The following is a 27,326-nucleotide window of genomic DNA, read 5'->3' as shown; positions in this document are numbered from 1 at the left end:
CATTCAGGTATCTGTGACGTGCTGAAAAATAACTATATTTGGAATCAAACTTCTGTACAGATACCGTTTGACCTTTTTTTCTTCTGTAACTTACCAGGTGGAACATTTGCATAATTTCATCTTGTTCCGGTTCTCTATGGGTTTCATTGACACTATCATTGCCAAATGTAAGTGTTTGTCCAGTGCTAATGGATTGATACAAATAACGAAAGTGCTAAATTTTTTACATGAGAATACTTTTTTTTTCTAATTGCTTCAGTTAATGTGCAACTTAATGTTTACTCTTAAACTGCAGACCTTGCCACTGTGGTTGGTTACTTGGTTGTTAGTCGTCCATTCTTGAACCTGGCTGATCCTCGTCATCAAAATAGTACTCATGCAGAACTCTTGGAGGTAACCACAACAGAATTTAAAGAATTTCTTGACTTTAAATTTTGATAGTCCACATAAAGAAACTTTCTTCTACTCTAGGATTACTACCAAAGTGGAAGAATGTTACTGAGAATGTCTCAGGCTTTGGGCAGAATAGTCCTAGCGGGCCGTGAAATGACAAGACTGGCTGGGTAAGCTTTGTAGCAGCTCTATAAGATAATCTATTTTAAAGTTATGTTGTTGCTGTTTCTCATCCTTTCAAGAAACAGACTGTTGAATTAAAACAGAATGGGCTTATGTGCTTTGTTCATTGCAGCACCCCAAAAATCTGGAAATGAAAAACATTTTATGCTGAAAACATATGAGAAGATGTGCTAATCATGTCCACTAGTAATTTTGTATCTGAATAGTAGCAGCGTACAGTTTGATTGTTCAGTTGAAAAGACATTGTCAAGTGCTTGTAACTGAGTTATGTATTGATTATTTACCAAACTAGTTGTTTTGTTACATCTTAAGAGGAAAAGTAATCAAATATTTGGCTATTACAGTGAAGAGTTCTTGTAAATATTGTGAATATTGGGTGACCTCAGTGCAACTCTAAAATGTAAACATTCTGTTTCAAGCTGGCTTGAGTAACTGTAATTTTGACAGTTTAACTGCACTTAGAGCTTCTATGGATTTCTAAAACTGTGAAAGATTACTTATTTTTTTAAATCTCTTTTTTTTAGATTCACAGCTCGAATTACAGAATTAATGCAGGTTCTGAAGGACTTGAATAGTGGCAAATATCAGCGTACTATGGTATCACAAGAAAAAGGTAGATGTGACATAATATGTGATATGTGCATCTCCGTATAGCGCTTCAGTCTCTAATACTTTTTTCTTAAATTAAGATGCAGATAAAAAGCAAATTTTGCCTTTGATACCTGGATCTGGAGAAATTATCAACGCTGATAACCTTATCAAGTATGTTTTCAAAGTTTCCACAACTTCAATGTTTTTGACACAGTCTGACTTTTGTTTCCCTCTACCAGTATTAATAGAGTTTTAAAACGCGTTATTGCAATACGCAGTTCCTCTTTTACCATCATTTATTTACCAATAATTCCAACTTGTTCCCAGTCAGCTTTTCTATTCTGTAAGTCAATCTTTGTCCTCTCATGTTAGCAGAAGGCATAATATGCTCTCTGGACTTGGAATATGATTTCCCAGACTGTTTTGTTAACAATTTATCAAATTTCTTCTTAGAAATATGATGGTTACAGATTTTATTCCACGGTATAATTCAGCTGTAAAAATCAAGGGCAAGTCTGTATTTAGTTTTGAAATATTTGCGTGTATTTCTGTGTAGTTGGACAGCTCATTGCTGTACTCGAGTAGCTATGAGTTCCGCAGTTTGTTGCAGTCAGAGGATCACAATATTGACACAGTAGTGCTGCTTAAAGGCGTGAAATGAAGCCAGATAAAAGATGAAATAGCCTCAATCTGGTTAATGTGGAAAGCAGATAGTGCTGAATTAGCAGATAGTTCCTGAAATCTCTTGAGTAAGCGTGCAGTATTAGCTGTTTTCAGACAACTGCTCTTGTTTTCTTTTCTCCCATGTTGCAATGCAAATAGGTTTGATCATGTTCCGTTAGTGACACCTAATGGAGATGTTTTGATTCAAGACCTTAACTTTGAGGTAAGTTTTATAATACTATGGAAAATTATATTCATATAAAATTTTAAAGATTATAATTTCAGGGGTAATCTGATTTATAAAAAATATTCGCAAACAAAAGTGGAGAGGTGCTTATGTAGTATGCTTAAATTTGAACTAAATTAATAATTGTGTTAGTTTAAAAAACAAAAGAAGGCAATAAGCTATTCACACCCCCCTCCAAAAAAAAAACTTTTTATTGTTACAAGTGTATTTTCTTACAACTGCAGTTGGTGCTAAATTAGTTGGAAAAATTGATTATTGGTGAAAACTACTCTTTATAATCTCAGAAGGTGCTGTGTACAAGCCTACAAGGATACCAACTTGTCTTATTGTTAGTAGAAGCTATTAATAATACTTTCTCATTACCTTTTTTAACGTGCTGGCTTTGCATTTTTAGGTTCGATCTGGTGCAAATGTTCTGATTTGTGGGCCAAATGGGTGTGGGAAGAGCTCACTTTTTCGTGTTCTTGGTGAGGTAAGGGAACTTTTAATAATAAACGTGGGAGAATCCAAGGCACTGTTGTAGTTGGACTTTTTTTGCTGAAGTTTTCACCTTTTCCTTATTGCAGTTGTGGCCTTTGTTTGGTGGACGTTTAACAAAACCCGTAAGAGGAAAGCTGTTCTATGTTCCCCAGGTGAGGCAAAGTACTTCAACTGGCAGTAGTGATTTGACTGTGTTTAGAAATACTTGGCATACCTTTTTGTTTCTATCTGTACCTCAGAGACCATACATGACTCTTGGGACACTCCGAGATCAAGTTATATATCCAGATACTGTAGAAGATCAGAGAAAGAAAGGGATTTCTGACCAGGTAATGATACTTTAGTTCATTAACCCTTTGTCTCACTCAAGGTGATTAATGGTTCAGATCTAAAAATACTGAAATTGCTATTAAAATCAGTGCATTTTGTTTGTTTGTAATATTTATCAGGGTGGTAGTACACCACTATAATCGCAAAAATAACCTTTTTTCAGTCATTTCTTTATTAAAGTTCACTGAAATGCTCTTTGTCATTCCTGTTTCAATAAAAGGTGCTGAAGGAGTACTTGGATAATGTCCAGCTGGGTCAAATTCTGGAACGTGAAGGAGGCTGGGATAGCGTTCAGGACTGGATGGATGTACTCAGCGGGGGAGAAAAGCAGAGAATGGCTGTATGTCTCAAAGGCATAATTGCTTACCAAATACAGAAAACAGGTTGTAAATGTAATCTGAATTGTAAGCAATTTTTGTTTACTAAGTATTAATATTTTACTTAAAGAAGAACCCCTCAAAATGTGAAGTATCTGGATACTAAAACCGACTTAAAATAGTTCCTCTTCTACTCAGTATTTTATAGGAAATGTTGACCTTTTACCATGGGTTACATTTTGATTATATGAACGGAAGTTCTAAAATAATTGTTTTTCAAAAAAAAGTAAAGCTAATATACAGCTGTCAGATTTTCAGGCTTCAGTGAGGCCAGCTTAAAAGAAATTCCCTTACACAGTAAATTTGTGCACATCAATTCCTAGTTTAGCTTATAACACTGCATTACTGGTTGCGGTTCTGTATCCACAGTAGCTCTTTGGTTTGCTTTCCAGATGGCAAGATTATTTTATCATAAGCCTCAGTTTGCAATTCTGGATGAATGCACCAGTGCCGTTAGTGTTGATGTGGAAGGCTACATTTACAGCCACTGCCGAAAGGTAAGCTCTCTGTTTCTAGAATGAGACCTCTGTGTGTTAACAGGCAACTTGAAATGGTACGAGGTGCACTCTTCCCTTATGCATAGTGCAGACTGGAAAAACTACAAACCAAACCAACTTAGAAGGGCATGCAAGGATCTTTCATGCACACTAGACTTCAGTCATTGTTCTGTAGTCTTAAGATGTACATGCAACCTCTCTATATCAGAGAATTCTTACTGATAAGTAACCTTTCTTTTCCAGATAAACTCTTAGAATGCCAAGTGAAGATTAAACTAAAATTGTGGTTTGTGAGGTGTTTTTCAGCACCAGAAGGGAAAGGCTGGAAATGAAAATTTCTGTCTATTTTGAGATAGGAAAAGCTAAGCACTGTAGGAAAACATGATCATATTAAATATAGTTTTCTTTTTTTTTTCCATTTTATACTCACCTTTCAGGTTCTTTGTAGTCCATGTGAAATATCAGTCAGATTCAATATCGCACACCTACCCTTGGAAAGAATGAGCTTGAAATAACGTAAATTATTTTCTGTTCTGGTAACGGAGCAGAGCTGGGCATCCACTGAAATATGTGCTTAAAACCTAAAGTGGGGACTCAAGGAGCCCTCTGTAGTAATAATTGACACTGGATGAGGACTACAGAAGAATGGGCAATTTTCCTTGAATTGGTTTTACCACTTTAATATCAATACCTTGACAATTTTCTGTGCCTGTTTTGCATATACTTATTATTCTGTTAACTTGAATGTTCATTTGTACTTTTATTTGAGTTAGTGTTGCTAAGTGGCTAATGCATACTACCGAAAATTAGAATTTCTGGTTAAGCGGACCTTGCAGAAGGAAAAGCTGTTGCCCAGTTTTATCTGAGCCATTTTGTCCTTTAATTGGTGTTGCTGTTAGGGATACATAGTTATCTGAATTTCAAGGAAATGAAGATTTATAATTCATTAATAGCTTTTGTGGGTTTGGGGTTTTTTTGCTGTTAAAGTAGACTACTTTTTATCACCAGGTTTGTTTGTCTTATCTGCTTCCTACCATACTTCCTATGCCCAGTTTATTCTGTGTTTTGCCAAATTGAAAGAATGGAGAAATCAAAAAAGATAAATCCCTCCTGTTTGGTTTTTTTTTTTGCTGCAAACCCTTATATTAAGGTTGCATATGCATACCGTAATAATAGAGGCTGGAGGTTTATGTTCAAGAATTTAAGCTCTTCAGCTGATATCATGCTGAAAAATAAATAATACCTAAACCATGAGAAGAAATAACTGCTTTATTTTTTCGTCACATAGGTTGGCATCACTCTCTTCACTGTCTCCCACAGAAAGTCACTCTGGAAACATCATGATGTATGTAGCCTTTGATTTTGCTAAGGATATCTGTAGGTAGTAGGGGTTTGTTGTTTGACTTTCTATTAAACGGACTTTACAATTCAAGGTGTTCCCATTTTACATCCTAATGGGTCATGTTTGGTTCTTACTTAAAAAGGTTTAACTTTCATAATCCCGTTACGCTTTTTGACAAATTTTTATGTTTGTAGTCATAAAGAGAAAAATAACCAAAAGTCCTTAAATGTATCTGTAAAAGTAGCCTCAAAAATACTAAAGGCTCACTAGATACTTGTCTTCTTTCTTAGCTTCAAAAAAACCCTTAAATCAGAATCTGGTAAACAGCATGGAGTTTTTGCTTTCAAGACACCTAATATATCTACACATTAAAAAAGTTCATCTCTAATACATGGACTTCTTTTCTTCCAAACTAAGATTTTCTGTTTCATTTTATGTTTTATTTTACATTACTTTTTATGCAGAGAGACTGTAGCTGTGGGGAAGATACTGAATTAATACACAGGGATGACTGCGTACCTTAAATATATTGTCACAGAACCCAAGACAGCAGTGTTAAGTCCAGGTGTGACTATTAGCAGACTGGTGGATAATATGAAGAAAAGCAGTTTAAGTTTTTTTTCCAGAGGCTATTGAATTTAATGAACTATGAGATGAGAGAAGCTTACCCTCTGGCTAGCCGAGTTTATGATTTTGCATTAAAACCACTTAAAAATGTAATTTATTTAGGCATTTGTACACCTGCTTTTTTTAGGTGGTTGATAACATATGTTCTTTTATTTCAGTTTTACTTGCATATGGATGGAAGAGGAAACTACGAGTTCAAGAAAATAACTGAAGACACAGTTGAATTTGGATCTTAAAGTCATTAACTGATCTGCTGTAGAGACTGATGAGTACAGGAATTGTCTAGAATGGCAGACGTACAATAAACCTACTCAGCTTGTTTTTTTAAAGAAATTAACTAGGATAACCTAAAACAAGCTGTTAAGCGTTTACTGTTATGTAGGATATTGCTAATTGTGTATATGTTGGTTTAATTATTGATATGTACTAAGAATGTCCTTATTCTTGTGGTTTAAAAACCTGCCTAAATTAAATTGGGCTTAAATCAGTGTAACCTGATTCATCCTGGGATGCAAAGCATTTGAAATCAGCTGATTTGACTTCTGTAGACCTTCTTTCCCTTCAGTGAAAAGCCCTGTTAAAATTAGGGTTGCTACCTCTCTTGTTCCTGCAAAGCAGTCTTGGATTTTTGCTCTGTTCTATGCATATTTCTGAGTTTTCTCACACGGTGCAGGACATTCTCCCATCTTTGGATCTGTGCCCTGTTAAATGAAAGAGCCTTTTCCTTGGCCAGGCCTTGTGATGCCAATAGCCCTTGCTGATAAAGGATGGACTGAACCTAAAAGGCAAAACTAATTCTTTCTGCTACAAGTATTAAGCGTGTTCTTGTCTGGGTTTTGTATTCTTTTTATCATTTGCTTGTCCATGCAATACTCTGCTGCTCAGCAATCCCATACTCTCACAGTTTAGCAAGAGCTTAATCCATCTCCCACCTCAGCTGCCCCTTTTTCTGCCATAGAAATACTGTGGTAATGAAGTACTGAGAGGAGGTTGAGGGAGGAAAGGACTGACCAAGGAAAAGAGGGAAAAAAGAAGGGAAAAGATGTTCCTTGTATCAATCACGTGCGTGTTTTCAGCTCTGATGGAATAAATGGCTCCCACAAGCAGAAACAGAGAAAAGTATGTGGATCCGATGATTCTTCTCTTGATATCAGTAGGGGTTAGGATGGATTCAAAAATGTTGATCTGTGAAGTAGCAGGCTGTTGTGTTCCGTGTGTGTTTAGTCCTGTAACACAGCAGAAAATCATATCTCATGGTTTTAGCTGCCTTTCAGATCTGAATTTGAAAGCAAGTGGTAATGGTAGTTCCTGTTTGGTCTTCTAGGCTGCGAAGCCTAAAATGATGCTTTCATCCTTTGCATTTATTCTCTTAATTGCCATGAGGTTTCTCAATTTCTGGTGCAAATTATTTGCTAGTGATTCACACTGTTGTTTAAGGATCATTAGTCCCTGCTAGTGTTCTTGTTCAAGCTGCCAAATCTCCTTGAAGAAACCAAATTCTTCAAATATTTTACTGGAAGCGTTTTTTTTCCATACAAGTGATTACTGTGGTTGCCATGCGACTTTAACAAACATAAATGCAGCAAGGTTATTTTAGTGATTGGGGAATAGGAAGGTGTGACCCAAACTGAATTGCTGTTTACAAATTTAAACAAAATTTACAATACCTGTTGTACAGTGAAGGTCTAGTAGTTTTTAAGTGTTCCATATAAGATATAATATAAGAATGCACTACATGAAGGCATGCATAAAACATGCAATAAATCTGTTCTCTGTGCATCTTTTATCAAAGGTTTAAATTAAAAACAAGAATAACTTTTTATAAAATGGATATATACTTGGATGCACTGGTGTCTGCTAGTTTTTACCCAGTTTGATTAGTTGTCATCTTTCACATCGCATTTGCTACCTGTTAGTACTTTTGCGTTGATGATTGTACTGACAGGCATGGGCAAGAACTGCTGTTCTTTCGTAGTACTCAAATGCAAACGGCTAACCTGGTGTACGAATCTGGTGACCGCAATAGATTCATAGTATGAAATGAAAATAAAAAAACCTTTCTGAAGTGCAGAGTACCCCAGAGAATAAGGTACCAGAAGAAATTTTTATGCTTGGTCCACGAGAAGGCAAATGGATATCTCATTTTACTAATTTTTTTTCTTTTCATTCAGATTCTCACGTCAGCCATAACGTAGCCGGTAGCAGCATGCTGTATGTGAAGTGGTAGTCTTTTTTAATCCAAAAATATGGATGCCAGATAGCTGCCTTTTTTTTTCGGTGAAAGTTCTCAGCACAAATGCAATTTCTTCCCTTGGAAGGGTTGTTTTAGTAGCCTTTTAGAGAGACAAAGAAAAAGAGTCTCCAAAATGAGAAAGTTGCTATTATCCTTGTGATTAGGGCAGACTTTGCAGTGGAGTAGTGAGCTTGGGATACTTTAATGTATTTTTAACACTGACAAGCAAACCCCCACACAACACACTTATATAGCACCCCAACAGCCAGTCCCAAGGTACTTTACAATTCTATTGGTCAATAACAGAATTTTGTGTAATCTCAGATCTCTTTTACAAACTTAAACAAAGAAAAATTTAAAATCCAACTGCATAACCAAGGAGGGATAGGTTTGCCTTTAGATGCCGTGAATTTCGTTGAAACTGAGGTTACTAGTGTTGTCGTGGGGCCAGGACTTAGTGTTTCTGAATATACTGGAAAGAAAGAAAAATACTCTTCTGCACTTGATTGTAAGAGAGCCTTGTAAAGAAAGTATAAAAAAGAATGACTTTGTGGAATGATTTTCTTAAAAGGCCTTACATTAAAGTATTTTGTGATAGACTTGGTCTAATGAAAGATTGTTAAAAAAAAAATTCTGATTAAAATGATCCAAGTCTTAGTTCTGTTGGAGAATTGCACTGTGATACTGTATTTTAGCTGTTAGGTCTTTTTAATAGCACAAGCTGGAAGTTTGTAAATTGGAATGCTGAACTATCTTAGTAAGACAAAGTAATGATGGATATTTTCAGTCTCAAACTGTTGGTGCTTTGAAAATGGTACTGGTAATAGTCAGATGCCTGCATTTCAACAGTGGTGGGAAACATTCCTGTATGTAAATACTGTAAAGTGCTCTGGAGGGGGTGATGGCGCTATATAAATGTAAGACATTAAGTGCCTCTGAAATAATAATAATAAATCTGAAGTTAAAATATAACTAGACGTTTTATGTTTCTTGATGATGTGATTAGGAATTTTGTAACACTACAGTGAGTGAATGCATACTCAACAAAGCTCAAGTTGCTTAATGAGTTGATAGACTTGTGTTCCATAGCACTGTCCGAAATTCACCTTGGAATCAGCAAGGTGATGCTGTCTTAACAAAAAACATGAGCTTGGTACTTTAAGATTGTATTTAGAGCAATTGGATTATAGGTGCATTAATCTGTTTTAAGTCTGCACTAATTCTGACCTCTTTCTCCTGTCTTTGCTGGCCACCTCTTTTTCCTCCCATTTTTTTGGTTTTAGAATGGTGCAGGTCTGAGTAAGGTTAACACAATATCAGTACTTAATGTGGCAATTCTTTTGAGTGCTACTTAATCTTTGTACTTTGAGGAAAACATGATAATCACTCCACCCTTATTATATTTGTGATTTTTGATGTTTTTCCTTTGTTGTGGTAGACACATCAGTTATCAGAGTACTTGAAACTTGATAGAGTAAGACTGAAAACAAGATATGGTTCAGTGACCTGACTTTAAGGGTCTTCTTCTGTAATTGGTGTTTTCCAGTGTTGATTAGTACTGATTTTTCCTTCTCTTAGCTTAGTTGTGCAACAAGTGTATCATGTAGCTTCCTTAAAGGGTAGAGCTCCATTTGAAAGGAAATTCTTCAACCAAGGATGTGTGCTTATGTGTCATTCAACTGTAGCTAATGAGCCGGAGAGAAAAAAAGGAATTTCTGTGTTGTAGATGTGATGTTTAATACTTCTATTTGATATTCAGAGTAGTGTGAAGTCTGTTACTCTGGGCTCTGAGCTCTCAGCTACCCTTTTCATCCCAAATGCTCGGTTTGTATGACTCAACACTTTAATTCTCCCTCATGTAGAGGAAAAACAACTCCTGGAGCAGCAGAAGTGGAACCATGAAGCAGCAAATTCAAACACCCTTTCAAGGGTCAATCTGCCATCTTTTGAGAGTGTTCAATAGCCTTGGTCCAGTATTTCTGAATATTTACTAAAGCTCCAGACCATTACCACCTCTCAGCCAAAATTAAGCCTTCTTCATGAAGACTATTTGGGAGGTGATGATGCTACAGGAGTAGCACGAGACTAGAAGAAGCTGCAAAGTGAACAGAGCATCGCTGTGATCCTTGTCATCTTCCATCTCAAGTGCAAACTGGGCTTTACTGCATAATGGATTTTGTTTTGTTTTTTTTTTCCCAAAAAAAACCTCCAGCAGAAACACACACAAAAATACAACCTACCCCGGCCTTTGGAATTCTGGGAAAAGTTGTCAGCGTAAGCTGCCTCCTAGTCATTACTCATCTTGCAGAGGTGTTGTCCAGATGTGGCACCAGTGGAGTGGAGTAGACACACCTGGCTGGACAGCCCAATTAATTAAGATTACTTTAGCACCATTTGAAAGTGACTTGCACTGTAAAAAAAAAAAAAATCTGAGCTAATGAAGTAGCAATACATCCAGAACTGTATCCCAGAGAAGATGACTGGTGAGAAACAAAGCAGCTTGGAGTGCTATCATGACACTTACTTGACAGGTTTTTAAATTAAGTTGCATCTAGTGTTGACAACTTTAATGACTTTTTACGCTTCTGCAGAATAGGGAATTCATTTTTCATATTTGTTAAATGAAGAAGAAATATCGTATGGATTGGGACTGGAAAGAACTAATTTAATGGTTCTTCCATAGGAGTCAGCTCTCTGCAGACTCAACAGATACCAGTGCATCACCTAATCTTTAGTATTCTGAAGTAGTCTAGAAATGTGAAAAAAACCATTAAGATGTCCTATCACCGATACGGGACTTAAAAATCCATTATTAAAGTTGCTGTATAATTGTCATACATACATGAGATGTCCATAGAAACATCCGTGAGAATGATGACCTGAAATCCAACTCTAAAAAATAGTAAAGGGGGAAAGTTACCTTGGTTTTACAGGAAAATTTGACTGCAACTTTTATCTGTCAGGAGGAAAATCAACAGTGTGCAAGTTCAAATTTCTGCTGGTAAAGCTGCTTTTGAACACACTTATTTCTATGTGCAATGTATTTGCATCTTCATTAGGTATAAATACCAGTTGGTTTCTGCCTTTCACGGGCATGTAATGAGGTTTCTTGTTATTATGAATCAATGATGTGCAGCTCTTTTGGGAGGAAGTTGATTGGTTGATTTTCCTTTCACATATTGTGGTTCCAGACTCTTGCTAGCACTCTGGATGCTGTCAGATTTTTATTAATGGCGCCTTAAACTCCACCTGGAAATTTAGAATGGCTGCGCACATTACAGGTTCCTATAATATATTTGTTTATATGTTCTGATGAAACTCGCCCCATTGTGTGCATTCAAACATAAGATGAAATTGGTTTCATTTTGATACAAATATCGCCATAAGCTAGGTTACACTGGAAACAATTCATCTTTTACATTAGAACCTTAGAAGAATGTTATATTCAGCGTTGCTTAGCCGTCTTTGAACTGCTGCATCATTTTTGTTCTCTGTATGCAGAAGCAGAGCCAGATGACAAGCAGCCTGAAATTTCACAGACTCTCTTAAGGGAATAATTTGAAAAACATGACAGATTCAGGGCTTAAGTAGAAATAATATGCCTAAACCTCTGGTGAAATACCATGGGGGTTGATTTGGGAGCATGAAGACATTTTGCCAGTAATCCTGTGAAGAATGCAACAGTGCAAAAACAATCATTCAGATGGCATTTAAATTGGAAAGAAGACGAACTTGGACACTCCACTTATATGGAATGTGCCTTTCACAAACAAGGCTTGACAATCACACTCTCTCACACTGGTTAGAAACCTCACTCTTAGTCAGCTTTGACAGGTCTGAACTATAGCAATTCAATTAGTTGCTTGTACAGTTGGCAGTTGCTTGTACTGGCAAAAGGAGCTGTTGTGCTGCAGTGCCCAGCCCCGTTCCCTGCTCTGCTTGCCTACAAACCAACACGCTTATTCTCCACCCATCCCTTGTACTGGGAAATGAGTGGCCATCTACATATGATGCTGCACCAAAATAGAACAGACTTGGAAAAGTGAAGTCAATGTGTCTGGACAAAACTAAGACTGCCCATGTTGGTTTACGTGGGTAGAAACAGGGAACTCCACCTACATGACTGAGCAAGTTTTCTGCATTAAAGAAACCCTCTTATACACTTTGGCAGAAATCACAGCTAATTTTTTAAGCTTGATTGTAGGAGGTTTGGGCAATACTGCTGTGGAAAAGACAACAAGCAGTTGAAGAGACATTCTTCCATGTAACCACATATGCCCTTCATTTACTTTGAATGCAAACAGCTAGTAAAAAGCATGTAATCACTTTACTTGTGAATCATGACCGGGTAAGTAGTGTGAAGATGCTCCCCAAAATAAACTAGCCTATATTTATTTACTTTATTGTGGTATTTTGGCATGGGCACAAAAGCAACAGAGCTAAAACCAGCTGTGTCAAAAGCTGCTAATGTGTCAGATTGACTTTGTTATCTTTGTGGTTTACTATCTGTAGAAGGGCTGATAAGTGGATGTGTTTGGGAAAATAATGGTTTAAAAAAATGCACGTGTGCTGGGGTCTATTCTTAATTTTCTGTTGCAATCTTACATATTGCAACAGGACTTTAAAGAGCCAGGAGCCATTACCAAATTTGTTTAGAGCTTAGTAGGGAATTAAGGGCCAAAGTCAAATCTATATATGGACATTCTTGTCTTTCTTAGCCCACAAATACTAATGAGATAATAATAAAATTAGAGTAGATGTTTTTTATTAGAATAGTTGTATTTATAATAATCCTAAGTAAATAATTTTGAAAAGGCTGCATGGGGTTAGCGCTGCAATACTCATAGAAACCTTTGTGCTTAGCATTCTATGTCTGTAAAATTCCTCTGAGGCACTGGGGTGCATTGCACCAGTGGGATAGAAAGTGCTTCAATCCGCGGGTCTGATAAACATTAGTAGTTCCTGTGGGGTTTTGTCCCAAAGGTTGATACATAGTGTAGTGACCTGCCTGAGAAACTCAGTAGAGAAGAGCAGCCCCTTACCTGGAGTCTGTTTCAATTTCTTGTGCTTGTGCCTCTAGAGTGGAAGAGTATTCTCTGAGAAGACTTTTTTGGGGTTGCTTTTTCAAGACAAGATCAGCAGAACTCAAACAGAACATAATGCCCAAAGTAGCCCCTGTTACAAATACAGCTGCATCCCAGCTATTCCTAGCCATGCCTGCTGGACAGATAGCGTGTTATCACAGTTCCAAACATAGTTTGTACTTAACTTGAAGGACTGTTACAGCTCAATGTATGCCACGTGCAGCAGTAGCTTGTTTTCCAGTGCTCCTAGAAGACTTCTGTCCCTTCTCTGATGTTCTCTGTCCATTCCTCTAAGAGTTAAAAGGACAACAAGAAGAGTCTGTTTTCTGTTTGAAGCATACCAAGAAAAGAAAGTCTGGTAAGAAGCTTAACATTCAATGTGAAAATCTCCTAAATCTGAGCTACCCGGGAATTTTCTGACACTAAGTGACTTTGTGAGGAGAGGGAGTATTTTTTTGAGAGCTTTAGCACCATCGTGTAAGTAAGTACTTGTTGCTACCAGCCAGATTGTTAACTGGGACCTTGTTTCCAGCAGTGTTTGAAAACTGGACAAGACAAGGTGTGTTAGAACCCAAGATCCCTGGAGAACCTGGCAAAGGGAAGCATGGACTAAATGGAGGACAGGGAGGGTGTTCAGGGATGAAGAGCCGCTCCCACCCTTCCCATCAGATCTCTTTGAGCCACTCAAACTATCTGTGGCTCTTCATTATTAGGAAAGACAAGATCTAACAAATTTCACATGCCCTGTTCCTCCAATTTTGGTGAAATTTGGATTCAGACTGAGTGTTGGTGTACTAGTCATTTAGGAAAACTTGGTCTGTTAAGATACTGATTATGCTTTTTTTAACCACTTGGGGTCACCTTTTCTAGTCACATAGAATCGTAGAATCATAGAATCATGGAATCACTGGTTTGGAAGGGACCCACTGGGTCATCGAGTCCAACCATTCTTAAGACTCCCTAAACCATGCCTCTCAGCACCTTGTCCACCCATCCCTTAAACACCTCCAAGGAAGGTGACTCAACCATCTCCCTCGGCAGCCTGTTCCAGTGCCCAATGACCCTTTCTGTGAAAAATTTTTTCCTGATGTCCAGTCTGAACCTCCCCTGGCAGATCTTGAGGCCATTCCCTCTTGTCCTGTCCCCTGTCACTTGGGAGAAGAGCCCAGCTCCCTCCTCTCCACAACCTCCTTTCAGGTAATTGTAGAGAGCAATAAGGTCTCCCCTCAGCCTCCTCTTCTCCAGGCTAAACAACCCCAGCTCTCTCAGCCACTCCTCATAAGACTTGTTCTCCAGCCCCTCACCAGCTTCGTTGCTCTTCTCTGGACACACTTCAGAGCCTCAACGTCCTTCTTGTGATGAGGAACCCAGAACTGAACACAGTACTCAAGGTGCGGTCTCACCAGTGTCGAGTACAGGATGAGAATAACCTCCCTGGCCCTGCTGGTCAGGCATACAAGCCAAGATGCCATTGGCCTTCTTGGCCACCTGGGCCCACCGCTGGCTCATGTTCAGTCGCTGTCAACCAACACCCCAGCTGCTCCTCCGGGCAGCTTTCCAGCCAGACTTCTCCTAGTCTGTAGTACTGCATAGGGTTGTTGTGCTCCAAGTGCAAGACCTGGCATTTGGCCTTGTTAAACCTCATGCCATTGGTCTCGGCCCAGCAGTCCAGCCTGTTCAGATCCCTTTGCAGAGCCTCCCTACCCTCCAGCAGATCCATACTTCCTCCCAGCTTAGTGTCATCTGCAAACTTGCTGAGGGTGCACTCAATGCCTTCATCCAGGTCATTGATAAAAACATCAAACAGAGCTGGACCCAGTACTGAGCCCTGAGGAACCCTACTTGTCACTGGCCTCCAGCTGGAGTTAACTCCATTGACCACCACTCTCTGGGCCCGGCCATCCAACCAGTTTTCAATCCAGGAGAGTGTGCGCCTGTCCAGGCCAGAGGCTGACAGTTTCTGCAGCAGAATGCTGTGAGAAACTGTGTCAAAGGCTTTACTGAAGTCCAAGAAGACTACATCCACAGCCTTTCCCTCATCCAGTAGTTGAGTCACTTTGTCATAGAAGGCGATCAGGTTAGTTTGGCAAGACCTGCCTTTCCAGAAACCGTGTTGACTGGGCCTGATCACCTGGTTCTCTTGCATGTTCTTCATGATAGCACTCAAGATCACCTGTTCCATGACTTTCCCCGGCACTGAGGTGAGACTGACAGGCCTGTAGTTCCCTGGATCCTCCCTGCAACTCTTCTTGTAGATGGGCACATTAGCCAGCCTCCAGTCCAGTGGAACTTCCCCAGTCAGCCAGGACCGCTGGAAGATGATGGAAAGGGGTTTGGAAAGGACATCCGCCAGCTCCTTTAATATTCTTGGGTGGATCCCATCTGGCCCCATAGACTTGTCGGTGTCTAGCTGGGCAAGCAAGTCTCTAACCACCTCCTCTTGGATCATGGGAGCCTCATTCTGCCCCTCTAACTCCTGGGTTTGTACACATGAAACAATACATGGCGTATCCAGTTGCAGAATGAATGTGGTCAAGATGGCTCACAGAGTATAATTTTGCATCTGCAGTGCTTTTGCTCTGATCCAGCAGTGAGAAGAGCAAAGAAAAGCATCTGTGGTGCTCATGGTTCCACTGCTGCAGCAGAAGCGTACAATGGTATGGTTGCACCCTTGATGCTTTGTGGAAATAAATGGGCGTCTTCTGAACAAAATGCAAAGATGCAAAATTGTCATCTCTGGAGACCTGTGAATCTGCTGAGAAGGGATGGTAAAGTACAAAGGCAGCAGAGGGAAAACTTGTGTTAATCAAGGATGCACTGTTTATAAAAAAAAAAAAAAAAAAAAGAAAAAAAGAAAAGAAATCCAAAAGAGCACCCCTTTCCCTGGAATAATGAGTCCTTTTTATTGGAGGAGGTTTTAAAATCTCGTTTGTCATCCTAGCTGTTTCATTACACTAGCTTTTTAATTGAGTTATGTGATTACTGAAGAAGTAATTAAAAAATTGTGTGATCTCATGGGGAAAATATTTCTCTATTCAGAGGAAGGTTTTTAATTAAACTGCTCTTCTGATGAAATAGTTTTGTGAATGTAACAATGTCTGAATAATTTGCTATTTAAATAGTTCTTGAAGTAATAAGGTAGCAAATTTGAAATTAAAAAAGAAGAAAATTCATCAGTGAGGATAACTCAGATCTTGAACTGTGAATGTTTGAGTTCTGATTAATAACATCATTGCTAGTTAAACAACCCATAAAAAATGTTAATATTTAAAAGTAATTATGTGTCTGAGAAAGGCACTCAGAGCAGTGCTAGAAACTGTTCTGGAAGTTATCAATCCAATTACAGTGACCAAAGGAAGCTGTAGAGAGTAAAAAGAAATACTGTCATGCTATTAATATATTCTTGATTGTTGATTGAGGGATATATATTTATTCAGGTGCTATATTTATACTTAAATGAGATCCCAACCTGCTGGTTGCAGAAATGAGACAATGGTTTAATCTCTGGGGAAAAACAGGGAATGGAAATGAGTGAAGGATGGAGGAGTGGAAACATCAACAATGAAGCCTGGAGGTGTAAGCAGCAGAAACGTTGTGAGCTTCTTACAGGAGCAAATGACTGAAGTATAAGAATCGTAGAATCATTAAGGCTGGAAAAGACCTCTAACATCATTGAGTACAACTGTCAGCCCAGCACCACCATGACTACTGAACCATGTCCCAAAGTGCCATGCCTACACATTTTTTAAACACCTCCAGGGAAGGAGGCTCCATCACTTCCCTGGGCAGCCTGTTCCAATGTTTCACCACATTTTCCGTAAGGAAATTTTTCCTAATACCCAATTTAAACCTTCCATGGCACAACCTGAATCTGTTTCCTCTCATCCTGTCACTTGTTACTTGGGAGAAGAGGCCAGCGCCCACCTTGCTACAACCTCCTTTCCAGTAGTTGTAGAGAGTGATAAGGTCTCCGCTCGTCGTCCTCCAGGCTAAACCACCCCAGTTCCCTCATCTGCCCCTCACAAGACTTGTCCTCCAGCCCCTTCACCAGTTTCGTTGCCCTCCTCTGGACACACTCCGGCATCTCAATGTCCTTGAGGGGCCCAAAACTGAACACTAGATTTGAGCTGTGGCCTCACCAGTGCTGAGTACAAGGGCGCAATCACATCCCCACTCTTGCTGGCCACATCATTTCTGATACAAGCCAGGATGCTGTGGGCCTACTTGGCTACCTGGGCACACTATGTCACTAATAGGACACAAATTTTGATATGAGAAACAGGCACAATCCCTGCAATTGGACCTGGCTATAAAAGTCCTGAAGGCAGCCAACATGGTTGTGTCTTTATTCACAGGTACTGACAAGTTTTACTAGAAGGAATCACTCGAAGCAAATCTTTCTATGAACTTGCCTAATTCAGCTACAGTTAGCGGCTGAGGAATTAGAGGATTTGGGGGATACTGAACCAGGCTCTGTGGGCTGAACGAGATCCTGTGCCGGAAGCCACAAAAGGATCTCACTAATGGGAAGATTTCTCATCGTAAGGTGGAAAGAACAGGAGATTCACAGTGTGTCTGTCCTGGTCATCATGCCCTGGCTCTTGTAAGTGTCCTGCTGTAGAGCACTGGAGGGCACACACCAGCAAATAAGGGAAGGGCAGCTTTCTGTGACCATTTCTTTTTGTTAAGAGAATAGGTATGCTGTGTGAGAGAGTTTATGTCGTGGTGTGTAACACCACACCTAATGGTTGTGAAAAGACTTTTAGCTGGCCAGTTTCCGCTTCTGTCCTGTCTAGCAGGTTGTTCTTTTTTGGTTTTCCTGTCTTCCTCAATCACAAATACCAGGACTTCTCTCTCCCTCAGTGACAAACGCAGACTAGAGAAAGGGTAGTTATTTGCATGTGGATAAATACTGCATAATTAGAAGAGTACTCAATTGACTCCTGCATTTTTTGCAGTCAAAAGTCCACTCGTTCCTGTGTATTACAGGTTCTGAAATTGTGTAGCAATCACTGCTAACCTGCCAAATGACCAGCATTACAAAATGGAATGAATAAGGCAATCTATCACAGCTGTTTATTCTCAATTACTTAATGCAGAAGGTCTTTGTCCTGAGTTGCCACATAACTAGTGATCCAAGTTAAGCTTATAATCACATCTTTATCACTACATGCCTCTGAGAGGCAGCCTTCTCACAGTGGAAAGCTGAGTCTGCTAGACGTAGATTACCTAAGCTGTTTACTGCCCTATCATATATATATTCATGGAGTCCTGTACTTTTTACAGGATGGAGTTGTTCATTTTAAGTAAAGGCAATCATTTTATTGTATGTAACACTGTTAGGGCTGGCAGAAAAGTAGTATAACAATATCAACCTTTATTCACTCACATGAAGAAGAATAACGTGTTTTAAGCAGTGGTATAAAATTGAAGTGTCCTACACTCTGCAATATTACACATTCATTTGTATAAGGAGAGAACACAGGTACTGTATCAGGGAACTGTGCAAATGTTCTTCTCCAGCTGAAATAGCTGGATACCTTTTTCTGCAACACATGATGAACGAAGTGGAACAGTGAAATTGGAAGCATCAATGGGAACACGCTTTATTACTGAAACCTGCTTAGAAGATAGGCCAGGGAACTTAGGCATGTAGGAAAAGGCTTCCTTTTCTCACATCAGGTAGATGCCTCCTTCTTAAATTGGTGCAGTGCTGCACTGGCCACATGTGTGCGGTAGATAGGCTCTAGTTGTCATCCCTAGTGACACTACAACAACTCCTTTCGCCCACTCCGATACAATGAGAAAGTTAGATCTCTGCATAAAATATTTTGCGTGGGCTCAGTACACTGGCCCGGGAATAATACTTCCGGAAGTTTACCATAAAAAGCCCCTTTCTCAACTGTCTCCACAAACAGCAAAAGCCCTCTTTGAAATAGGATCTATGAGCCCCGTGACTCCGGTTACTCAGCATTGTTGGATGACAACACACTGCAGCTGGGGAACAGAAGCACTTCAGGTTTCCAGAACTTGTGCTGTAGGGGGTCACCCTTGTGCCATTTAAGGCACTTGTTTGCATTTCTATGGGTGTTCTTTCTTTTAGCAAAAACAACCTTAATATTCAGAACAAACCAAAAATTTCTTAAGTATTGAAGCATGATTTATAACACCATTGCCTTGCCTAGTTTTAAAACCACTGTGCTGTAACCTGCATGCTTTCTTTTTCCTATAAGCTCTTCCCTTTTCTGTGCTTGGCACTGAATGAAGCTGAGGAAGTGTAAGAGCCCGGAGAAGGAAGTAAAGATGACAGCTTTGGAATGTTTTTAAATTTACACCCACAAGTTCTCATAGTTTTGACTGCTAGTGTCAGATTCCTCCTCCACACAGGCTTATGCAACAGCAGAAAATGCATTAAGCCTTTATTGCACAATATTAAGAAAACAGGTTTGGTTTTTTTTTTTGGGGGGTGGTGTTAGGGTTTGTTTTCTTCCCTCTGGAAAAAAGAGAATTAAAGAACAAAGACAACCCTCATAAATCATACTTGCACATTCACAGGACTGTTAATCCATACAAAGAAGATATCTATAACACACTAGGGATGAAAAACATAATTCTGTAGACAGTGATATAGTGGGATGTTAGTTTTATATTAGGTTATACCTATAGCGTTTATGAGAAGGAATCTTTTTAGGAACTGTATAAAACTTTGAGATACGCAGCCAATTAATGCCAACTACAAGATGTAGAGTTTTTCCAGTCTCGTGACTTTATTTTTTTTTCCCCTGTGCATTTACCTATCACTACCCCTTAGCAGCAGCAGTAAATCCCAACACTAGTTGCAGCAGTTCTCATCTCTGGGCCAGGTCCCATATTATCTTGAATGAACATTAGCACCACAAGCAATACAGGCACCACTGCAAGAATTCTTGTGTCATGATACAACCAAAGAGATGTCTGGCATTCTTGGCATTAGAATGAGAAGCTGTCAATCCAAACACTGAATAATTGTTCACACAGGCAGACAGCTGAAAAGCAACTCTACTCCTCAAAACCTTTCAGCAGTTTGTGAAATATGGCTTCTCATATTGTTATCCTTACAGGTAGGTGTCCTGATAATCTGTTTTTCCTGGTTAGACTTCTGGCTAACCAGCTTCTGTGACTGCTGTCACAAGATAACTTTCCTAAATGTATTTTTAGTTTACTTTTGGAATGAATGCTCCACTTTATTTAAAACAAGGAAAAGAAAGTCTTATTTCCCCAAACACCTTTTATTTCCCTAGAAATGTATAAATTATCGTTATAAATACAGATATCACCAATATAAAAATTATTCTCACATATAAAATAAATATTAAAATAGTCAAAGCAACAGGCCTCCAAATCCCATCACCAAGATGATTTGAATCTATAGCACAAACTACTCATTCATCAACTGTTTAATTAAAAATTATGTTCAAAATGCAGTAAATACTGCTACCTACTCAGTGCTTGCATTAAGTGAGTTAGTGACTCAGAAACTGCCTAGTATTTGTCTTAACACTTCCTTGGAACCATCAGATTACCCTGTATAAAGCTAGCTGTAGTGTAATCCGGATATGCTTTCCAAATGGATAGCAGCTACCAACTTCAAGTGTTCCTTAGAAGTCACCAGTACAGTAGTTCCAGTTTGTTTACCTTTGTCTATATCTAAAGATAATTAGATCAACTTAATTTTATCCAAGAAGTGCAGGAATAATAGCAGTATCTTTATCACACCTGAACTAACAGATCATTTCACCAGTTAATGTTAAAAGTCAGATACGTACAGGTTTTGTTTCATAGAAACAGAAGGACATTCCTTTTTTTTAGGTAAAGGACACACATTTTTCAAAAGTAGTGTTTTTTTCCCCCTCACAAGTACCATAAATCTTCTGGCTCAGTAACGCCATACTTTCAGAATGGCTGTACCTGGTAAAGTCAAAGGTCCACCCAGCTCAGAATTGTGTTCCAGACTGGACAGTAGAAGGTGCTTAGGAAGAGTATAAGCAGGGTTAGGCTATTGTAACAGATTGCCAGAACCCTCTCCAGCCTCTGGCCACCAGGGACATGGGGCCCTCCTGATACCTGGATTTTTCATCTGCGACTGTCTAGAAGATTTTTGAATCCATATAAAGTTTGAGCTTTAAAATTCCTGTATCAGAGAGGCTAAAAGGCTCTATCCAATTACCCACTTGGTTTTTGTTGGGTTTTGGGTTTGTTTTTTCAGTCTCTCTTCACAGCTGCCACTAATGTCCACAATAATTTTTCTTTAGACACCATTAAGTGGTTCCTTTTCTCTGGCAGCTTTTGCCTTCTTGCGTTTACACAGGAACACTGCTAGGACAATGGCAAGAGTGATGACCGCAACTGCTATCACGGCTATGATGATAAAGACTTCTGCTCCATATTCTGTAGGGGAGGAAAAAAAAAAAAAAACATCCAAGATTCGGTTACTGGAAACCATAACATCCCAGTGCTACAAACTCTTAGAGCCCACTCCACTGAACTAAAAAAAAGCTTTCTGTGTTCTACAGTATCACAGAAATGGAGTGATCACCTTGGTGTGAACTGAATTAATTTTAGCATGAATTTGTTAAACTGAGGTAAAGCTTTATTTTACCTGCTTCACACTAGGTTTTAATCTAGTTTAGTTAATGCACTAAAATGCTACACTATCACCACAAGAAGTCATCAAACCATACCCCTTACCCCTGCACTGTTTCTGTGAAACTAAATCCAAGTCAAAATTTGAGGTTTGAAGCTAGAAAACACTAACTGAAGATATTTCTATTCAAGTTGTAGTTTACTAGAATCCAGCTATAGTATTAAACAAAAATATATATCTAGATAATATCTAAAGTTAATTTGAAGGAGTTAATCTGCCAATTTTAGAAGAGCTTTTCTACTTAGAGTGTAAATACTCTTATCTGGTGGAGAAGCAAGACAGTACAGAAATGTAGTATTATTTTATAAACATTGTTGACTTCATTAGAAGAAAGTGTTATCCAGATTGTTTATCTGGAATTAGACTGGCTGATTCACTCATCACACACTAAATTAATTACCAGTAAAGAATTAAATCTGCCAGCCTCTGGCCTTGTAATGTAACAGTAAAGAAAGCCTTAGTCTCGTCATCTGTTTTTGAGATAATAACTACATGTTCAGTTTGAAATACAGGTCAGTGATACACAGGTTTCCAGCACTCCTGTGTTTTAAAGCTAAGCCTTCAAGCACTTACTATGGGACCTGTTACTGGAAGTATCTGAGGAAAACAACCAGAAAACAAAAAAAAAGCTGAAGGCTAGTGATGAGATCTGAAACCTCAGTGACCGATCATCAACTCAGACAATCTAAAATTGATCAAAACAGTTTAGCAAAACCCTAAAATCAACTCCAATGACCTAAACACAGTGGGCTCCCACTTAATGTGAATTCTTCCCATTACTTTCCACATTCAGTGGAGTAAATAACTTATTCTGTAAGAGGCATCACAATTTGAAGAGGTATAAAAATATGCTTGGAATTTAAGTGTCTTTTTCTTAGAATGCTAAAGACTGTATAACAAACTTCACCAGATACCTACCATCTAAGATATTTCTTCCTAAACTGGTACAAAGCACCACGCTTTCTTGACCATTACGGTTTTCTCTGCGGGAAGGAATGGTTCCCTGTACGTAGAAGCAATAGTTCTTTGTGCTGTCAACGCTCATTTCAAATGTATGGCTTTTTGTTGTTGCATCTTTCTGTAAAGGATAAACATATTTCAAGAAAGTATTCTCTGGAAAAGTGTTAGTTCTTAAGGTCGCATAGAAATTGTGCGGATATAATACACTCCCAGAATATGTAAAAGGTAGAGATAGATTTTACCTTTCCAGAACTTTGATCTTTCCAGTAATAGAGTTTGTATTCCAGGTCATCTTGGAAAATGTCTCGAATACTTTGAAAGCTTCCATTAGGAAATGTATATGGTGTAAGTGGATCTTGGAACACAACACTCAGTTTGGAACCTTTTTGTGTGTAATTCTGTATCTCCGGTTTTCCTAGAACAGCTAAACAAGCATTTTTGGAATGAAAAAAATGTCAATCTTTTCTACACAACATGCTCTTTTTGCTTCTTCCCTCTACTCCCTTCTCTTCCCAAATCTATTGCAAGTTTACACAGCCAAAGTAATACAGTGAAATCCTGGATTATTAACAAATATCCTTATCTAGCACACAATGTTAATAAAATCATCTGCTCACTGCAGTGAAAAACAAACAACAACTAAAAAGTTACATGCTCCCCTACAATAGGGAAAGCTTAGTGCTATAGGAAAACCTTTAGGCCCAACCTAAACCTTGTTTAAGGCAACAGAAGTAACCATAAACTTCCTTTCGTGATAAGATTTAATTGGCAATCCTACTTACTCTGATTGTAAGGTGTAAATTTTTCAGAGACTGCAAAAGGGGGTTCTTCAAAGTTATCCATCCCCGAGGCCAGTACAGACAGTATGTGTGCTGTGTAGGTTTCTTTTACATTCCTGAGCACATCAGTGACATCACACTCCGTTTCTGATGTCAGTATGCATTTTTTTTTAGTGTCAGATGTCTGTCTGAAAAAACAGGAGAGAAACTTCAACACCTTCCAACCAGACTTTTACATACTTAGATACGTTAAAAAACATTTTTCCCCTCAAACTATACAGATTTCCCTCATCCAGTGGAACCGTCTTGCAGGCCTGCTAGGATGAAAAGGAGAAGAAGCCACCTTGAATACCCACTATGCTCTACAGCTATATTTCACAATTCAAAGTGGAATCAAACAAATAAAAACTAATCCATATGAATTAAAGAAACGTTATTGGATACATATATGAACTAAAAATTCAGTCTTTTATATGAACCAAACAGAAACCATAAATAGTTCCAATTTTGGCTTTTTCTGCAGTTTTATTTAAAAAAACCCCAAACACATAAGATCCATAAATCACTTTGGAAGTGTTATCCCTGATGCATATGAAAACTATTGCCTTAAGAAGCATCAGTTGTCCAAGGAAGCTCTGTTGACAGCAATATGAATTGTTTAATGTGACAGCAATGTCTCCTCACATGTCACTTGGTTTTGCACCTATACAGGTGAAAATGTCACTAAGAACCGGACAGTAGCAGCAATTTTCATGTCAGAATTACAATTAAAAAATACTGACAAAAGACATGACCCATGTACCTCTCTTGATTTTTAAACACTAGAAAGCAGTTCTATTTAATTGAGAAACAATAACGAAACCAGGAAAAAATTTATTCCCCATTTCACTTCCTAATAAGAAGAAATGAAAAAAAAAAGTTAGAAAAAAATCCGCCTCAATTTTTTCCCCATTTTTGCTCGTGAACTAAGGAAACGAAAAAATGTGTGACCTCAGCTGAAAGAGCAAGAGTTCTGACTGTTTGGAAATCTATTATTAGTTTTATTCAGGAGTTGTCTGAGCTCCCTTCCCACTTCACCAGATTTCTTACAGTGTCACAGAGTAGCTAGTGATAGTGTCCTACAGATGCCTTGAAAAGGAAAAGGGGAGATTTGATCTTTGTGATCAAAAAGGCATATTCTGTAAATGCACATAGATGAGAAAGCAAAGTTTTAAGCACATTTCATCCATAAAAGCAACATGCCTAATGTGTCTCCATATCAGAACTACACCTGATTCTATACTGAATCTTGGGCAAAGTGATTTCAAGTTTTTGCAAGCACAAATGGCTGGAAAGAAACTCCAGATTTGTAAGTGTCATAAAACTTACTCTGCTACTGTGCGCTTTTAGGTACACTAAGTTAACCCCGCCCTTAAAAAATAAAAGGGTGCATTAGGCCATTATGCCAGCATTTCATCCATTAGTCATAAAAGAGCTCTCGTTTTTATGCCACTTTTACAGACAGAAGAGACTACAGTAACTTTTTTCCATTAATATGCAGGAGAGCTGATGATGCAGCTTACCTTTGGGGCATGTTTAATAATGGTCTACGAATTAATATAGGAGCTAAGAACAGTCCACACAAGTAATTCTGCAGTATCGAAAGGTGTGAAGACACTTCACATAAAAGTTTGTTACTTACAATGTCCAAAATATTTCATAGCTTACACAAAACATGTTGACAGAGGAAATCTTGACAGAAGTAGACAAACAAAGGTAATTTATAGTGCTACCCAGCAGGACAAATTATTCATTCACTGTGATTCACTGATTAGAATAAAATGCAGACTTGTATTTATCAGACACCTCCCAAGTCTAAAGATGGAAGACTCAATTTAGACACTTTGAAAGACATAACAAGGCAAAGTTCTTTCTAATACACGGTATGTCAGATTGAGCATCAACTTCAAAGCACCTTGGCCTAGATCTCCAGTGCAGCTGGCCTGCACCGCATCCCAGCTGACACACTGATCTGAAGCTCAACCGTTTCTGAAGCAGTCAAAACCAAGAGCCTAAATCAGATATTATAGTTGGAAACAAAGAAGTATTACCAGCTGGACTGGCAGTTTTCCTAAATACTAATGTTTGGGCTCTTTTCCCACTACACTCAGTCTCAGAAATATTCAAACACACTCAATTTGCATCTTCTTCAATTGCCATTAATGGGTACACCTTGGCGTTCTTCACTTACCCGTGTATTTCTACTGTATAGAAGTAACCTGATGGTTTCGGTTGCCATTGTAGTATAGTTTTAAAATTGATTGAAGACCAAGTTATGTTAACTGCTGTAGGTAGTTCTGGATTGCCTGGAAAAACAGAAAAGAGTGCCATCAGTCATTATATGTAATTCCTGCCTCTCTGCAGTCACCGTTTAGTTAAATAAAGCATTTGCTGTTAACTGCTACTTAAAACAGTTCTTTTTTAGGGGGTAAAGATAAGGTCCTGGCCTCTGGGCTCCCGCTAGCCTTGCAAGAACACATCCTGGCATAAGTGAGAAACAAGAAGATTATTTTCCCCCTTATAACTCCCAGGTTGCTGAGGTAACTTATTTGGAGTTCTGCCTAACGCCTCTTTTCTTATCCAAGACCTCTAAAGAAGCTACAAAAGCTTAAGGATACTCATGAGAGCATCCAACCACCAAATAAGTGTGGTTCGAAATCATCCCAGGCTCTATCTGCTGCAGAATGCATTCGGCTCTTGGTTTCCCCATTTATTTATGTTGGGAAGCTCAAGCCAGGCCGCGGCTGCCCTGTGGGCTCTCAGGGGCGAGGGGACACCCCGAGGGACTCGTGTCCTTCGCGAGGGCGCAGCAGCCTCAGCGCTTCAAAGCCTGGGTGGAAGCCAGAACGGAGAACGCCGCACAGCCTTTGCGGCGCGCGCAACTGCCGAGCCCCGAGCCCGACCCCGCACACCGGGGGCTCCGCGACCCCCCCGAGGGGAACCCGAGGCTCCGCGACCCCTCGAAGGGGGAACGCGGGGGGCTCCGGCGACCTCTGGAGGGAGCCAGAGGGCGACCCACGAAGGGAACCAGGGCTCCGGTGACCCCCCCTGAGGGGAACCAGGGGCTCCGGTGACCCCTCGGAGGGGGAACCCGGGGGCTCCGGTGACCCCCGAGGGACCGGGTTCCGAAGCGGAGCCAGAGCCCGCCGCGCCCCCGCGGTTCCCGCTCGCCGCTCCCCGTCCGTGCCTGCCGGAGGTCCGTCCCCTCCCCAGTCACCCACCGGCGGCCAGACGGCAGAGCAGGGCTCCGAGCAGCACAGCCGGTCCCGCGGCGCGCTGCATCCTCGTGGCGGGGCGCGGAGCTGCGGACGGGCGGCAGCCCGGGCTTACATAGGCGGGCGGAGAGGCGGGGACTGCGGGCAGCGCGGCGGGGAGGCGCCGGGGGCCGCCGGGCTGGGCGAGCGGAGGAGGGGGATCTTCGAGGACTCCGGCGTCGCTGTAAGGAGAAGGGCAGCGAGGGCGGGGCTGGCGTGTCCCCGGGCGCGGGCTCACACCTGGTCGTGCCCGCAGCCCGCTTCTCGGTGTCCCCATACGCCGGTACCGCTCGTCACTCCCCCTCTGTTGGCCGCGGGATGGAATACTGGTGAAACTGGGCAGAGTTTGACAACCAGCTTTGACCAGAGCAAACCTTTGGCAGCATGGGGAGGGGAGCGAGCGTAACCCCGGCTCGGAAGTGCCGGCGCTGGAGGGCGGCGGACCCCGGGAAGGGGTGTTGGGGTAATTGACTTACGTCCTGGAAAGTCTGAGGGGCTAAATATGTAAGAGTTTGCCTTGCCACTTAAAACATTTGACAGCTGCTCAGCTAACTCACAGCCTTT

General features: G+C 39.9%; 2 protein-coding genes across 5 annotated transcripts in view; one reads left to right on the top strand and one right to left on the bottom strand.

The window, feature by feature from the left end:
- ABCD3 (ATP binding cassette subfamily D member 3) overlaps nucleotides 1–8,935 on the top strand; it is a 31,529-nt gene extending 22,594 nt beyond the window's left edge. For all 4 annotated transcript variants that reach the window (XM_009563505.2, XM_054073291.1, XM_054073293.1 and 1 more), the window contains exons 11-23: nucleotides 98–167; nucleotides 296–393; nucleotides 472–563; nucleotides 1,101–1,189; nucleotides 1,266–1,338; nucleotides 1,990–2,053; nucleotides 2,472–2,549; nucleotides 2,644–2,709; nucleotides 2,797–2,886; nucleotides 3,108–3,227; nucleotides 3,657–3,761; nucleotides 5,050–5,106; nucleotides 5,889–8,935. In XM_009563505.2, the coding sequence (XP_009561800.2) occupies nucleotides 98–167; nucleotides 296–393; nucleotides 472–563; nucleotides 1,101–1,189; nucleotides 1,266–1,338; nucleotides 1,990–2,053; nucleotides 2,472–2,549; nucleotides 2,644–2,709; nucleotides 2,797–2,886; nucleotides 3,108–3,227; nucleotides 3,657–3,761; nucleotides 5,050–5,106; nucleotides 5,889–5,966 (1,080 nt within the window). In that variant the 3' untranslated portion in view covers nucleotides 5,967–8,935. The remainder of the gene's footprint in view (nucleotides 1–97; nucleotides 168–295; nucleotides 394–471; nucleotides 564–1,100; nucleotides 1,190–1,265; nucleotides 1,339–1,989; nucleotides 2,054–2,471; nucleotides 2,550–2,643; nucleotides 2,710–2,796; nucleotides 2,887–3,107; nucleotides 3,228–3,656; nucleotides 3,762–5,049; nucleotides 5,107–5,888) is intronic.
- Nucleotides 8,936–18,404: 9,469 nt separating this feature from the next.
- F3 (coagulation factor III, tissue factor) lies at nucleotides 18,405–27,054 on the bottom strand. The gene is made up of 6 exons (XM_009563506.2): nucleotides 26,730–27,054; nucleotides 25,700–25,814; nucleotides 23,473–23,657; nucleotides 22,933–23,114; nucleotides 22,649–22,808; nucleotides 18,405–21,474 (listed from the first exon to the last, which is right to left on the bottom strand). Exons 1-6 carry the CDS (start codon nucleotides 27,037–27,039, stop codon nucleotides 21,335–21,337), a joined length of 1,092 nt encoding a protein of 363 aa, XP_009561801.2. The 5' UTR covers nucleotides 27,040–27,054; the 3' UTR covers nucleotides 18,405–21,334.
- Nucleotides 27,055–27,326: the final 272 nt, after the last annotated feature.

Source organism: Cuculus canorus, chromosome 8 (assembly GCF_017976375.1).
Source record: "Cuculus canorus isolate bCucCan1 chromosome 8, bCucCan1.pri, whole genome shotgun sequence".
In the NCBI taxonomy this organism is placed as follows: Eukaryota; Metazoa; Chordata; class Aves; order Cuculiformes; family Cuculidae; genus Cuculus; species Cuculus canorus.
This window is presented reverse-complemented; position numbering and strand designations above follow the sequence as displayed.

Coding starts and splice junctions, on each gene's coding strand:
- F3 (XM_009563506.2), bottom strand. CDS start 27,039: ATGGGGACACCGAGAAGCGGGCTGCGGGCACGACCAGGTGTGAGCCCG. Junction 23,115..23,472: donor ATTTACACCTTACAATCAGA/GTAAGTAGGATT, acceptor ATGCTTGTTTAG/CTGTTCTAGGAAAACCGGAG. Junction 21,475..22,648: donor AGGAAGAAATATCTTAGATG/GTAGGTATCTGG, acceptor CCTCCCCTACAG/AATATGGAGCAGAAGTCTTT.